At 37.6% G+C, this 16,784-nt stretch overlaps 1 protein-coding gene across 3 annotated transcripts in view; it reads left to right on the top strand.

The window, feature by feature from the left end:
• The window catches only part of SLC12A1 (solute carrier family 12 member 1), a 100,943-nt gene extending 84,366 nt beyond the window's left edge, over positions 1-16,577 (top strand). For all 3 annotated transcript variants that reach the window (XM_060618615.2, XM_060618614.2, XM_060618613.2), the window contains exons 21-26: positions 2,298-2,429; positions 2,668-2,779; positions 4,614-4,700; positions 13,573-13,708; positions 15,308-15,375; positions 16,415-16,577. In XM_060618615.2, the coding sequence (XP_060474598.1) occupies positions 2,298-2,429; positions 2,668-2,779; positions 4,614-4,700; positions 13,573-13,708; positions 15,308-15,375; positions 16,415-16,550 (671 nt within the window). In that variant the 3' untranslated portion in view covers positions 16,551-16,577. The remainder of the gene's footprint in view (positions 1-2,297; positions 2,430-2,667; positions 2,780-4,613; positions 4,701-13,572; positions 13,709-15,307; positions 15,376-16,414) is intronic.
• The last annotated feature ends 207 nt before the right edge of the window (positions 16,578-16,784 follow it).

Below are 16,784 nucleotides of genomic sequence, written 5' to 3'. Positions count from 1 at the left end.
ACCAATTACCTGTAGATTTCAGCTGAGAGGTACACTCAACCTCTGAATGTCCAATATACACCCCAGTAACGAAAGACCACAGAATGAGAGCTTTTTGTAAAAATTATAAATAGGTGATTCAAATATATAACTTTTTTGTAAATAAGAAATTGCTTTCTTTCCAGAAAAACCATGGGTTTAAGTTTAATGAGGTCCACAGCGACCTCTGCTGGTAGAAAATTATAATGTTAACGTACACAAATAATCCTATACTTAACTGAAGTCACTTGGTATGAGGCCCAGAAAAGATTATTTCTCTGGGAGGTTTTTTATATCAAATAGCAAGATCCATATTGCACCTTAGCAGGCTTATAGGCTAGTTTGACCTCTTTCAAAGAGGTTCTTCAATGAGGCCTTCTAATACCCTGGAAAAAGTTTGGACCTGTTTGCTTGTTTTCCTACTATAGTCCAAGGATGAAATTTTACCTGTAATACAATATTTTTATATATTTACAACATATTTACAACATATTTATAACATAAAATATAAACATTTCCCCCTTCAAATACTGGAAGTACCCTCGGGTTTCTGGAATATTCCATGGGCTATAGGAAAACTTATTATATATTACGTACCTTAACATGACATTGTCTAGGAAAATGATGTGTTTGAATCTAAAGCTGGAGGTACATCAGGACTTTCAGAATGTAAATATTAGAATAAGACCATCTAGATTCTAACTATCTTCTTTCCTTTTCAATTATTTGGTTTATTCATGAGACATGTTAACTATTCATTGAATCTGCTCTACCATTCAGTCTTTCAATGTTAGTTACCGTCTCGAAAAGCAATGGAAAATTCAGAAGTCATAGCCCAATACTATTCTTTAGCTGATGGCAGAGGAGGGAAGCATCAATGTTCTTATTAATGAGAAGGGACTTATTATTTATTTTGGAAGCCTGTTTCTGCATCACAAATCTTTTGGCAAAGAGGTACTCTTCTGAAAGTCAACATGTCTCATTGCTCAGAAAAGCAAAATGATGTTATGTTTTATTTCCAACACCTAAAATTTCAAACGCAGCTCTAAAGTAGGCCCCTTCACTGCTCTGGGCCTTCGCTGGTTGACAACTCTTTTGAGTTCTAGATCAGGACAAACCTACCTCCAGACACTAATGCATGAGTCCCCTGGATGCTTTGATTTGCATGTAAGTGGGAGCAGAGTTTGGTCCATTTTGTAAAGATATTTACTTTCTCCCTCAGAAGTCCTAGGGAGATAGAAGCAATGTAAGATAATTGCTTCAGGACTGACAGGCCCAAAACATGGAAGCAGCAAAAGATAGAACAAAGCATCTTCAGAACCTCTCAGATCAGAGAGGAAGCTTGGAAGCAGCTGTCAGCCCTACTCTAAGCACTTGGCTGACATCATCTCTTTGAAATAGAGCAATAAAGTCACAACTTTAAAAGACATGGAAATGAGAAATAATATATACAGTGTAGCAACAAAAACCTTTACTGGCAAATAGGAGTGAGGGTCCTGCTCAAACTGGCCTCATTCCCTAGCAGACTTTCAATGTATCCTTGATAGGGTGGAAAAAGCATCAAAACAATGTTTAAGTACTTTATGTGCACCCTTATCTATAACTCCAGTAAAGGAATTTTGTCTTTCCGTATTGGCTTTTTCATCTCATTCATAGAGCTCCATGGCTTTTCCTTGGCTTCAGGAGTCTCCTTGAAAACAGAGAGCAAGCCAGGCTGACATTAGGTCCAAAGGGTCATAGAGTCAAGATGCATTTGGTCCCCAGCCACTTTCATAATGCAGACATTCATGGAATTTATACCAATTGTACTCATTGAATGCTCTAATGAAGAAATAGTTCTGATTCTATTGCTTATCTCTAGAAAACCAATCACCACATGTTCTAGTTTCAAGTAAATTTGAAATATGATTGAGTTATATCTGAAATTTTGTAAAATGGGGGTTTTGGGCTATTGTATCAGATAACTTAGCATCATTACCTGTCTAAATAATAAATTCCACCCTGGAGATTACTAAGAACTTGAAAATAATCTACTGTTTTATAATGAAAACTGTAATCATAAAACCAATATCATATTTTGTTGGACTATTGAAGGTAACCTAAATTACTGTGGGACTTGACCTTTATCTCCCCTTCTCATAGCTCACTGTTTACCTATAGCTATAAAAACACTTAAAATTCATGACCCTTCCTCTATTTTCCTGAATAGATTTATTGGCAAGTTATTTTGTTTCTTTCTTCAAAAGACCAATAGGTATACTACTTTTCTTTCATTACAGACAGCAGCATGAGCACAATCCAGTCAATGCACGTGGGGGAGTTCAACCAGAAACTAGTGGAAGCCAGCACCCAATTTAAAAAGAAACAGGGAAAAGGCACAATTGATGTGTGGTGGTTGTTTGATGACGGAGGTAAAAACAATTCCAGAATATACACTAGGGAGCAAAATTACTGTGTTGATAAATTTAACAAACTGCATGGGAAGGTATATGAAAATGATATCAGTTTAAGAATAATATTTCTGTGTTTCCCAGAGATTTTAAATTATTTAGGAGCAACAAATGGGGGAATGAATAAAGATATAAGGCAATTCATTCTCTTTCAGTGAGATATGCTTATACTTTCTGTCATAATTTACTCTTTCTTCAGGGTTAACACTCCTTATCCCCTATATCTTGACTCTCAGAAAAAAATGGAAAGACTGTAAATTAAGGATCTATGTTGGAGGGAAGATCAACCGCATTGAAGAAGAAAAAATTGCGTGAGTAACTCATCACTCATTTGTTAGAACACTTGGAATGTTTTTTGTTTCAATCCTTTAATTTTAAGAACTTTAAGTGTTTTTGAGGCACAACAGATTTAAAGATAAAGCCACCGCAATAAGCCTCGTGTCTACTTGGTTTTCTGGTCAATAAATTGCATACATTTTGTAATCACTGTCTTCATGTCCCTTGATCCCCTGCCACAAATGCTTTTAAAAGGAATTTGACACAGAAGTCTCATCTCAATTCTTTATTGAGAGTATCATTATCTTGTATAATGTTTGTTTTGGTTTGACTAGTAAATGTATCCAAGAAACGAAAAGCCCGAAGGGATTTGTATTCAATAGCTTCCTTGGGGTGGGGGTGGGGGGTCAAACCTTTTGATTTGTGGTGGTCACTGTCGCACAGTACACTTAAAATAGAACTAAAGGACTGAACCCGATCCTTGTCCCAGCTCTTCCACCAACGAGCTGCAAGACTTTGTCACAGTCACCGTACATATCTGGGTCCCCAGTTTCTCATCTGTAGTTTGAAAGAGTTTAAATGAATAACTGTTGAAAACTCCTTTAATTAAAAAAATAAATAAGTGCCCACCGTGGAAATTCGCAGCTTTGTCATTAATTTAGTCACAGAGGTCTGACATGTGGCTGTGGAGGCAGCAAGGATATTGAGAATGTGGTGCATCCAAAGGTCTCTGGTGGAAATCTGAAGAGCGACCTTGAGTGGCCCTTGCTCCCTTATGGTAGGACTACATCCTGAGGCCTTCCAGAAATCACAAAATAATGACAGGCTTTTATTCAGTAATTTTTCATGTTTTCTCCTCTGTCCTGGAAGGGTATTATATAGATACAGAGATAGAGATAGAGATAGAGATAGAGATAGAGATAGAGATACAGACATAGACATAGACATAGACATAGATATATAGATTTAATTCCTCTTAAAGAGAGTCATATTTAAATGGAAAGTAACATGATAGCTATAATAATTTCTATATAATAATTTCTATTTCTTAAAGCTTCTAGTAACTTATTGGGACAAGTGATGAAATTTAAAATTGGTCGGTAGATTAGATGATAGTATGGCATCAGTGCTAAATGCCCTGCTTTCAAAAATTATACTCGGTTTGTATAAGAGAATGTTCTTATTCTTAGGAAATACCCACCCAAGTGTTTAGAGGGAAAGGGACCTGATGGCTGCAGCTTACTTTAAATGGCAGATGGGCAGGTGGACAGATGGATCGAAGGCAAGAAAGAAAGAAGGAAAAGAAGGTTGTAGATAGAGGTAGCTATATATAAGGAAGAAAAAGTGTTCAGTGAAATAGAGCAAGATATAAACAGCTGGTGGATCTGGGATTTTTTTGTGCTGTCCTTGCAATTTTTCTGTAACTTTGAAATTATATAAAAAATTCCAGTTGCCAGGGAAAGAACCTCCAATATATATGACACAATTATTAGTTTTTCAGTACATTGTCAGTAACTCTATAAAAATTATCAGCAAGGTAATAGCCAGTAATGTTAAAACTTGTCCTCTTTTTTTCCCCGAAAATGATAAGGAAGAATGTACAGCTCTATATTTTCTTACCTAGAACATGAATGCAGGGTTGGATTCTCTGTTTCCAGGGTTTGTACCTCCCTGAATTTCTCTGTCTTTGGTGGAATCGCTTGGTCCACATTTAATACACTGCGATGAAAATCAAACCCTGACCACAGCCTTTGTGTGAAAGTGAACCTGAAATAAGACATGACTGCTTGTGGTATCTTAAACACAAACCTCTTTGACTGAAAATAGCGAAACATGCAGTGATGGGGTATTTCTCTTTTATGTTTTCAGAATGGCTTCCCTTCTGAGCAAATTTAGGATAAAATTTGCAGATATCCATATCATTGGAGACATCAACATTAAGCCAAACAAAGAGAGGTATGAAACATTTAACAAGATCCATTGTTTACCCCTGATACTCTCTCATTTTCTTTTGTGTTGAGTATTAAGGGGTAGAAATGTTATCTATTCACTGCAGTGACTGCCTAATAAGATATAATAAAAAAGGACTTCAAATAATCATGCCGAGCTATCAAATAAATTCTAACAGAAGGAAAAGGTTTTATGGTAAAGTTGAGCTTGAGAGGGAGAGCTGTTGAAACACAGGTTAGTTAGCATTTTAGAATTGCCCTTCCTGTTCTTGCTTTCCGTGGTGGCCAAAATAGCAGGAAGTACGGGCTCAGACTCTTTTGGACTGAGCAGTCGGGGGCAAGCTTTCATCATTTAAAATTCCTAGTGGGGCATCCTGCAGGGGGAGCTCTGATAGAAAAGATAGAAACAGCTTGACTCTTCTTGGCACAATGACAGAACCCACCCTCCATGGCCATTTTCACTTTTGGGCACTAGGGACCCAACACGTCAAGCTATGAAATTTGGCGAGGCAGGGGGTCCTCTAAAACTGAAGCCTGGCAAAGAAATGTATTGGCTTCAAAATTTTAAAATGACAAAATTGAAGTAATTGTTTAAATGTCTTCAGATCATGACATCTTTTTAACCCTTGTTAATTGTTAAATGTGTCAAGTCCATATATGTGAAAACAACTTGTAGGTTAGATTCTCACAGGAATTCCCAGAGGTATAAGAAAATTGCCTGGAAATTAAAGCTGAGACTGAATAAAATACCTAGTGATAATTTAGCAATTATAAAACATTTTCAACTGTTTACAGTCCAGAATCATATTTACTATTACATCTGGATACAATTTAAATTTTTTTTAAGTTTATTTATTTTGAGAGAGAGAGATTGAAAGCACACTTCCATGCACGTGGGGAAGGGCAGAGAAAGAGAGGGGAGAGAGAATCCCAAGCAGGCTCAGTTCAGTGCAGTGATGTGGGGCTCAAAACCGCAAACTGCAAGAACATGACATGAGCCAAAATCAAGAGTCAGATGCTCAACTGACAGCCACCCAGGCGCCCCAACATCTGGATGCAATTTAGCACATTTGATTCGGTGTGGAGTGGTCCTTCAAGGTTGAGACTACAAAGGGAAACGAGGATCTCAGTATAGCTTAGGTTCTCGGTGGCCTGTTGGACCTCTTCTCATTTCTGTTGGCCATCAGTCATTTCTCCCTTCGCCTGCAGTTCTTGATGGGTTGCAGTCCCACACTCCAGTCTTATTGCCCTTCCCTCCTTTTGATCCTAGATGAGTTTAATAACTAATGGAGAAACATCTAGATTTAAGATGCATTCTTATTGACTAAACAGCAACATTGAACTTTGTGTTATTTGAGGGTATTCATGATTCCTCTAAGGCTATGGATCAATTAAAGTGGCTTTACAAAATACCTTTTTTAAAAAAAAAATATTTATTTTGAGAGAGAGAGAAAAAAAAAGAGAGAGAAGTGGGGAGGGGCAGAGAGAGAAGGAGAGAGAATCCCAAGCAGGCTCTAGACTGCCAGCACAGAGCCCAACATGGGGCTTGGACACATGATCCTCTAGATCATGACCTGAAGCTGAAGCCAAGAGTCTGACTCTTAACTGACTGAGCCACCCAGGCGCCCCCAAAATGTTTTAATTGTGATAAGAAAGCTATAATCAACAGATTACATTTTGGTTATTACCATGGAATATGTCTTCATATCATATATACCACCAATGCCTTGTATTCCTCTATTTCTGCAGCTTTAAATACTTAAGAAAAATTAAGAACAAAGTTTATAATTCTCCTTGGTAAATGTAATTAACTTTCTGATATGAATTGGGTTGTCATGTAGTAATCTCTGGTAACCTCCCACATTTCATTTGAAGAATTTTAATTCCTAAGTCATCACCTCTTGGCATTTGCAGTGATGTGATCAAACAGGCTCATCTTGTGTCTCTAATTGGTGGAAATGCATTCTATTTCATAACACAGCAGGTACAATGATTTCCTAGCATGTGCTACTTTGCAACAGGCCATAGCCTGCCAGAGCTCTGCAAGCATAGAGCCATTTACTGTTGTCTGGAGGGTAGTCACGGTGTACCCTACTGCCTTTGGATTTTCCAGAGACCCTGGCTCAATGCTGGGCACAAATTAGTCATCTACTTCTTGCAGCCAAATTCCTCTTGCTGTTGTTTGTCTTAGCAGTAGCTAAGGACTGTCTGTGCTTACTGATTAATTTGCTCCTGTATCCTTTGCCTCTATACCCATCAGTCTGGTGTTCTCTACTCAAGTCCTTGTTTCTTTGCCTTTCTTCCATGCTCCTCTCTGCCCAGCTGCTGTGGTCACCCCCTGCATACCTGTCTTATCTGTCCTATCATGAAGAATGTCAATGTACCTCTTCCACTAATGTCTTTCCATTCTTTGAGTGCCCATCATAGTCTAGACACAATTTATTTTACTAACCCTGAACTTTGTGCCATGTTTTTTTTTTCTCTTTTTAGGCAGCAGACGTTATGGAGAGTAGCAAGAAACAAAGGACCAGGCATTTTGGCTTTTGTCCTGGTATCTTAAATTTGATTTTAGACTCCATTTTAATTTGGTGTTTCTAATATCCTCACCATCCTACAATGAAGAGATCTATTTCCCTTTCTCAGGAAAAAAAATGAATTAGATTTCACAATTTTGGAGATCTTTTTCTCTGATATTTCAAGGTCTTGAGGAAGATGCAAAAAACAAAATCCATTTTATATTGGAGTAAAAGAATGTTTGCAGCTAATGTCACCTGGTGTGAAGACAAAACACCACCAAGAAGAGGGGTGCTGGAAGTGCCATTCTCCTCTCTTTGGTCTTCCACCATAACTGATGCCATATTGCTCTGTAAAACAGTCACGTATCTGGTGTTGGCAAATCTATTCAAATATGTAAAGGTAACCCTATTTTAAAAACAGAGAATGATCATTCAGTAAATCTCACAGATGGCCACTGGTAGCACATCTGGTACTTTGTGATAATTTTTTATTAAGTTTTTAATTTTAATTCCAGTGTAGTTAATAGTGTAATATTAGTTTCAGGGATACAAAGTAGTAATTCAACAATTCTATACATTACTCAGTGCTCATCGTGATAAGTGTACTCTTAGTCTCCTTCACCTATTTCACCCATCTTCCACCCACCTCCCCTCTGGTCATCATCAGGTTGTTCTTTATAGTTAAGAGTAAATTTCTTGGTATGTCTCTCTCTCTCTCTTTTTCCTTTTTTTGCTTGTTTTGTTTCTTAAATTCCACATAGGAGTGGAATCATATAGTATTCATCTTTCTCCGACTGGCTTATTTCACTTAGCATTATGCTCTCTAGCTCTATCCATGTTGCTGCAGATGGCAAGATTTCATTCTTTACTATGGCTGAATAATATTCCATTGTGTCTATATACACCTCTTCTGTATCCATCTATCAGTCGATGGACACTGGGCTGCTTCCATAATTTGGCTATTGTAAATAATGCTGCAATCAACATAGGGATGCATATATCCTTTCAAATTAGTGTTTTTGTATTCTTTGGATAAAATACCCAGTGGTATGATTGCTAGATAACAGTGTAGTTCTATTTTTAACTTTTTGAGGAACCTCCAAAAAAAGTCACTGTTTGCCAGAGTGACCGCACCAGTTTTCATTCCCACCAACATTTCACGGGGTTCCTTTTTCTCCACGTTCTCACCACAGTTACTTTTTCTTGTGTTTTCTATTTTAGCCATTCTTATAGGTATGAAGTAATATCTCATTGTAATTTTGGTTTGCATTTCCCTGATGATGAGTGATATTGAGTATCTTTTCATGTGTCTGTTGGACATCTGTATGTCTTCTTTGGAGATGTGTCTGTTCATGTCTTCCGCCCATCAGGATTATTTACTTTTTTGGGTGTGGAGTTGTGTCAGTTCTTTATATATTTTGGATACTAACAGTTTATCAGATATATCATTTACAAATATCTTCTCCCACTCATTAGGTTGCCATTTAGTTTTATTGATTGTTTCCTTCACTTTGCAGAAGGTTTTTATTTTGATGTAGTTCCAATAGTTTATTTTTGATTTTATTTCCCTTGCTCAGGAGACATACCTAGAAAAATATTGCTATGGCCACTGTCACACTTCCTTGCTCTCTTCTAGGGTTTTTATGGTTTCAGGTCTCACATATACATCTCTAATCCATTTTGAGTTTATTTTTGTGTATGATGTAAGAAAGTGGTCTAGTTTCATTCTTTTGTATGCTGCTGTCCAGTTTTCCAAACACCATTTGTTGAAGAGAGAGTCTTTTTTCAATTGAATGCCCTTGCCTCCTTTGTTGAAGATTAATTGACCATATAATCATGGGTTTGTTTCTTGTTTTTTATCTTCTTCCATTGATCTATGTGTCTGTCTTTATGCTAGTACCATACTGTTTTGATTACTATAGTTTTGTAGTATAACTTGAAGTCTAGAATTGTGATATCTCCAGATATCTTTTTTCTTTTTTTGTTTTTCTTTTTTCTTTTGTTTTTCTTTTTTCAAGATTGTTTTGGCTATGTGGAGTCTTTCATGGTTCCATACAAGTTTTAGGATTATTTGTTCTAGTTCTGTGAAAATGCTGTTGGTATTTTGATAGAGATTGCATTAAATCTGGAGATTGCTCTGAGCAGTATAGACATTTTAAGAATATTTGTTCTTCTAATCTATGAGCATGCATTATCTTCCCGTTTGTTTGTGTCATCTTCAATTTATTTCATTAATGTTTTATAGTTTTCAGAGCACAAGTCTTTCACCTCCTGGTTAAACTTATTCCTAGATATTTTATTATTTTTGGTGTAATTGTAAATGGGATATCTTCTTAATTTCTCTGTTGTTTTATTATTAGTGTATAGAAATTCAATGGATTTCAATACATTGATTTTGTATCCTGTGATCTTACTGAATTCATTTATCAGTTCTAGTAATTTTTTAGTGGAATATTTAGGGTTTTTGATATATAGTAGCATGTCATTTGCGAATAGTGAAAGTTTACTTCTTCCTTACCAATTTGGACACCTTTTATTCCTTTTCCTTGTCTGATTGCTGTGGCTAAGACTTCTAGTACCATGTTCAATAAAAGTGGTGAGAGTGGACATCCTTGTCTTGTTCCTGATCTTAGAGGGAAAGCTTTCAGTTTTACACAATTGTTGATGATTAGCTGTGGGTTTTTCACTTATGGACTTTATTATGTTGAGGCACGTTCCCTCTAAACCTACTTTGTTGAGGCGTTTGTGATAATTTTTAAAAGGCATCTCCTCTGAGTGGCTCAATTAGAGGAAGAAGACTCTTCCTCTGGGCTGATGCGGCCCTGGTTCCAGGGCCCAACGCTTAGAGCACCAGCTCAACTTCAGCTTTTCTTGACTAGGCAGCCCCTATCTACTGTTAATAATCATTTCTCCATCACTGGGCTTTTTTTTGGTCACCAGGTGGCACACAATGTCGACAATAGTTTGTCAATGATTCCCAAGTTGGAGGCTAATGTTAAATGCCTTAAGTTACCTCTAATAAATCTTTTAGCTACCCATAAAACATCAGTAAGTCTTGATGGAGATATTTTATCATAGAAACATTATAAATATGACTGGGCAAGGGTGAAAGGGAGTATAAAAGCAAAGTTAATGAGAAAATAATTGAGCCTGGAGAAACTGAAAATCTCTTGTGGTTAAATTAATTTTTTATTGAATATGCTGAATTAAAAGCCATAGGCCAAAAAGACAACAATCTTTATACAGAAATTAAAGAGAAAGTAGAAGCAATTAACTGGATAATTTAGTTTGAAGCTACTAAAGTGGTCACAAAACAACTGGTATATTAATTTGAGAAAAGAAATCTTACATGAACTTAGGGAAAAATTTTTTTTGCAATTAAAAAATTTTTAAACTTTGTTATTGTGAAGAACAGGATGGGGAAGGCAGGGCAGGTATAAGTTAATTTTTAAAATTGAATTCATTGGCATTTACATTCAATACCATGTAAATCTTGGCCTATTCTAGAGTCAATTAAAAAGAAAAGTCAGATTTAATGAGAATCAGAATAGAAATCTTGAGCCACCTTTGCATCACCTAGCTAGGAGGATGGAAAATGGCCAGCTCAGGGATGAACCTTAGGATGAAGTCAAAGACGAACATAGACAAGGAACCGTTAAGAGTTCAGACAAAGTAAATGGGCAAATACAGTCCCATTATAACCTATTGTGTCACTTAGCACGTTTCAATACCAGGAAAAGAAAACTTACAATGACTTGAATAATGAAAATTATTTGCAAACATAAGTGAAAAATCCAATTATGTTTTGGCTTTCAGGCAAAGTTTGATCTAGAAGGTTAATTTTGTAATCAAGGACTAATTCGCTTCCATAATTTCTACCCCACCTTCCATTATGAAATCATCAATCAAATTGATTTAGCTCATAAAAACAGGATGACAGACAATAGCAATCTACATACTTGCTTATTTATGTTCAGTGGGAGAGAAGGTTTGTCTCTTCTTCAGTCATCGAACTCAGGTCATGGGCTCCATTCAGGTTGTACCAGCTTGAGCCACTGAGCCACTTACTGTGGTCAATGGGATGTTAGGTGCCTCTTGGTCAACCTTGCCTGGGCTATGTGTCTACCCCGGCCAAATGCTCTGGTAGAAGGAATAGAATTGTCCTGATTAGCTGATGCTGAGGATGGAGTCACTCCCATCCAAAGGGGCATAGTATGAATACCAGGGAGACAGCAAGCAACCTCTACTCTACTTCCATTTCTTAGGAAACTATTTTTGAACTGGTCTTCCTAGTGAGTACCAGGGTTGAGATGCAAAGAAAACATAGTCTGATCAAAATAATTACGTGGAGAGCTTAAACAGAGAGTCAGTACTAACCTCAGTCCTGTGGCTGTTCAGTAAAATGAATGCCTTGGTTTTACAGGGCACTGTACACTTCTCAGCACTGTTACCCAGATCACAACTAACCATCACACCAATCCTCATTGCCAGCTTTGAGCAACCATCATGACCTATTATAGGCAAGGTTATCCAGGTCCAGGAGGACAATGGAAGAGCAGGACTAAGAACTCAGGCTCTTCTCTCCTAGGCCAGGGTCTTTGCATTGCACAGATTACTGCCAAAGGTCTCTGAAGGCATGGCACTGTTGGAAGGAATAACAAATAGAAGTATTGTGTAGCTGAAAGAATAATAAGGCATATCAGTGTTCTCTGGTGTTGTCTATCATTCTAAATGAGTCAAAATGTCAGAACTCTACTACATTACATAGCTCTTCTATCCCTAACAAAGGCACACTGGCATGTTCTCCTTTGTAATCTCTGCACTTTGATCTGCAAATCCTAAATCAGGGCAACTGATGAGATCATTGAACTCATCTCCTCATATTTTAATTCCTTAACCTAATAGCACTTAAAAAATTTTTTTTAATATTTGTTTATTTTTGAGAGAGAAAGAGAGACAGAGCATGAGCAGGGGATGGACAGAGACAGAGGGAGACACAAAATCCAAAGCAGGTTCCAGGCTCTGAGCTGTCAGCACAGAGGCCGATGCAGGGCTTGAACCCACAAGCTGTGAGATTATGACCTGAGCTGAAGTCAGATGCCTAACCAACTGAGCCACCCAGGCATCCCTTAACCTAACAGCACTTTGATTTTAGTTACCCCTCAATTCAAAGGTACTAAATTATAAGTAAGCTACATTATATGAAACCAAAAGATCTTGTTTATATTTGAGATCATCTTAAAGTAGCACACTAAAGACAACTACTCTCATAAATTATAAGCTTTGTTTTGTACTACTGTTTTAAAAAAATCCTATGAGGGGCGCCTGGGTGGCTCAGTCGGTTAAGCGTCTGACTTCAGCTCAGGTCACAATCTCACAGTCTGTGAGTTCGAGCCCCGCGTCGGGCTCTGGGTTGATGGCTCAGAGTCTGGAGCCTGCTTCCGGTTCTGTGTCTCCCTCTCTGTCTGCCCCTCCCCCGTTCATGCTCTGTCTCTGTCTCAAAAATAAACGTAAAAAAAAAAAAAATTAAAAAAAAAATCCTATGAGATTCTTATGAAAGACAAGAATGAGATTTTCTAGCAAGTTTTAAAATGGTCTACAGCTGTGAGATAGCACTGCTACTTTTCTACTCAATGACATCTTCTTAATTGCTCTAAAATGGCTTTGGATTTTTAGACATTAAAATATTATTGATTTTTGTTTTCTTTTCTCTAACATGCACCTGAAAAACAGTCATTTAAAAATCTCAGGCAGCAACAGCAGACATCAGAAGGACGAAAGCTCCATTATTTGCAGCATACATCCAAATTGCTCTATAACCATTAAATTTATTATTCTTCTAGCTGTCCACAGCCCCCTGCCAGCAGGGGGTGGGGTGCTTGGACTAAAGGGGAGGGCAGGACTTGCCAGCTCCCACCCCAAGGAACCTAGCTCATCTCCCACATTAATCCATAAATGTCTCCCATACAGTCTGTACAATAAGCAGATGGAAACTCAGTTCAGCAGATGGAAACTTATTTATGGGCTAACATGTCTACATTACAACTGTGTCTTTGACTATACCATGTAGTAAGTGTATTTGCAGAATAATTGCTCTCTGTGTGTTGGTGCGTTTATATTGAGGATCTAGTACCCAGTAGGCTAACAAGGCCTCAAACATGTTGAGGCCTTGCCTTGGGTAGGGAGGCAGTACTATATCCATGACTTTACTCACAGTAAGTCCCCTGCAAAGATAATTCTTAAAAGATTTGCATGACATTCAGCTCTGATTCTGCAGCCAGCAGAGCCAGTCATACCTGGAGTATCTGTGAAATAATGAGTTAGTTTCCCACTGTGAGCCCTCCTTTATAATTCCAATTTCAGCTGGAAAGTCTTTGAAGAGATGATTGAACCATATCGTCTCCATGAAAGCTGCAAAGATTTAACAACTGCTGAGAAATTAAAGAGAGAAACCCCGTGGAAAATTACAGATGCAGAACTGGAAGCAGTCAAGGAAAAGGTAAGGACTTGTCTTCCTTAATTTTTACTTTACTGTCTAACTAGCTGCAAAAGAAAACAACAGTTGATTTAATGATCAAGAAGTAACATTATCTGTTATAGAATTTCATTATTCAAGATCCAGGGTTTCTGCATTTTTCAAGTGCTTTCCAATCATATTATGGGATATGAGGATTTAGAAACTAGTTTCCAGTTTTAATATGAAATTAATTCTTTTTAAAAAAGATTTTAAAAAACCAGATTATTGATGTATATTATGAAGTCTTCTTTCAAATTTAATTTTATAGAACAGGAGACATACCCATCAGTCTAAAATAATTTAAGTCAATATGTGTGCAAAGTAGATCAAGGTAGTTGACTCACAATATAACACAAGTAACAAAGAAATTTTAACCTGATGAGGCAATGAAAACTAACAAAGGGATCTGAGAAAATACGCAATTGGAACAAGAATTGTGAAAGTTGGATTGGGCACATGTTGTAGGATGGATATGAAGTGGGGAGCTTTTCTGGAGAACCCAGAAGACGGAAGTTACCCCATGTGGCCTGAGCTGAATGAAGTTGTGATCATGAGGATAATGAAAAGGGCTGGGACAAAAGAATTAAGTAGAAGAACTGACATTTGAATTGGATTAGATATTCAAGGAAAAGGGCCACAGAAACCTCTAAACTACAGAATTTAAATAAACTACATTAGGAGCTGAATTTGAAACAAATTAGAATGAGAGATACTAAAGCCTTTCAAATTTAGTAGAAAAAATACTGAGCTAAATTTTTTTCCCTGAATGTTTATTTACTTACTTTTGAGAAACAGAGAGAGACAGAGCATGAATGGGCGAGGGTCAGAGAGAGAGGGAGACACAGAATCTGAAGCAGGCTTCAGGCTCTGAGCTGTCAGCACAGAGCCCCACGTGGGGCTCGAACTCACAAATTGCAAGATCATGACCTGAGCTGAAGGTGGATGCTTAACCAAGTGAGCCACCCAGGAGCCCCCTGAGCTGAAATTTATAAACTGTGTATAATAAACTGCCCAGATCTGACAAAGATTTTTCGTATAATTGAGCAAATCATACATCTAAGCCTTGGTTTCTGAGCCAATGAAATATAATGACAAATATTACTTTCATCAAAGCAAAATCATCAATGTAGTTATTTTTCCAAGTGAGTCTTGGTTGACTTTTTAGTTGGAACGAGTCCCCTGTGCTGATAAAATATTCAAAGAGCCTAAACAGTGTAGGTGAGGATATAATTTATGTTCTTAAGTATCAAGATTCAGTTAGTTTTCTTCTACCTCAAACCTGTTCCCAGATCTGGCCATTCTCATCTTCTCTTTACTATTACCCGTGTCTTCTGCTTGCTTGCTTTTTCCCTTAGAATTTAATAAGCCACTATTGCACAATGACAACCTTGTCTTACTCTTTATATTTCCAAAAATTCTCATGAGTTTTTAAAACGCCGTTAGTTTCCAAATATGGATGAAATAATTGTAATTTTTTAAAGTGAGGCTTTTCTACTTCTCCACTATTTGAGGGAAGAAGATAGATTATCATTCATAATTCTGGTAGAACTGCCCTCAACAAAACCTGAATGTTGTCCACAGAGTTACCGCCAAGTTCGCCTGAATGAACTCTTACAGGAACACTCAAGAGCTGCTAATCTCATTGTTCTGTAAGTATCACTGCAGATATTTAAGAATGTTACAGGGAAATCTTAGCTAAATGGGTTAATCAACTTAAAAAGTCCAAACTATTCAGGTGGAAAGTTTAAAAAAATTTGGAACATGTGGGATTTTAGACCGTGAAGGAAAATAAATGCCACCCTGAGACCCTGCCAACTGGAGCCCGTGGGCTTTAGAAGGCCCCACCTGGACTTTCCATCCGGTGTGCCCTACCCATGGGGCCAGGGCATATGCCCACGTAGAACCCTGGCTTCCTCTTCAGACCATGCTCCAGGAATCTGACCCTGGAACTCCCTGCCTAACAGGCCTTAAGTCAGCCTCTGAGGCTCATGGGCTCCTTCTCTGGGAGTGGTCCTGAGATATAGAGTCTATAGCATGTTCAGGAGGCTCCTTGCTCTGTTAGAAGAGGTCAGGGTGGGAGAAAAAGGCAGGGGACTTTCCCATTTCCACTCTTACCCTCCATCCCACAAATGTTAGAAGTGTACCTGTTGTAAATATGAATGTGTACTCAAGCAGTGATAGCTAAACATGAAAACCAACTATTTTACGTTTATACCTCATGGTCTGATTCCTGTGTGTGAAGATTAATATGTCTTCAAGGTCTACACTGGAGAACTATCCACCTAAGACCTAGAACAGTCTCCCAATTTGGGTGAGAGGGTTCAAATAGCTGTTTTCTGAGATTCCTGCCAAATATAAGAGACTTAAACTACTAGGAATATCATTTCCATCCAAAAAGGAGAGGTATTGCTTGATCAAATTTTCTATTTAAAGAGGAGTGAAAATTTATAGTTATGCTTTGTTGCTACTCTACAGTGCCTAAGCCTATTTTTCTGGTTTATAGATATTTGTATTATCCAAGAAATATATCAGTTTAATATCTATATTCAAAATAACGTCTATGCTTTCATTTTGTGGGGGAGGGTTATAAAAGTTTCAGGCCACTGGTTATTAAATAGCTCAGATGACTAGTGATGTTACTGCCTGTAGTAATTGTCACTTTTAAAATTTTTCTTCCATTGCTGTCAGGAGCCTTCCAGTGGCGAGAAAAGGATCTATATCAGATTGGTTGTACATGGCTTGGTTGGAAATCCTCACGAAGAACCTCCCTCCTGTTTTACTAGTTAGAGGAAACCACAAAAATGTGCTGACATTTTACTCTTAATACATGAAGGATAAGAACACATCTTAACTTAATGTGTAGATAATTAAGAAACATGTGTGGTACTTTATGTTATAAATCTGATAGATGGATATGCAAACCTCTGGAGACAATCGTACAGGATTCCACATAAATTATGTCATTTTTTTATTAGTTACTGGGGGCTATTTTTTTTCCTCTCTCAGCTTAAGAGGGTGTCCAACTCAATGCTACCCCTAGAAAAACAATTTCTTGTTG

This window comes from Panthera onca, chromosome B3, assembly GCF_046562875.1.
Source record: "Panthera onca isolate mPanOnc1 chromosome B3, mPanOnc1 haplotype 2, whole genome shotgun sequence".
NCBI lineage: Eukaryota > Metazoa > Chordata > Mammalia > Carnivora > Felidae > Panthera > Panthera onca.
Note: the sequence above shows the minus strand (reverse complement) of the source record. Positions and strands in the feature narration are given on the sequence as shown.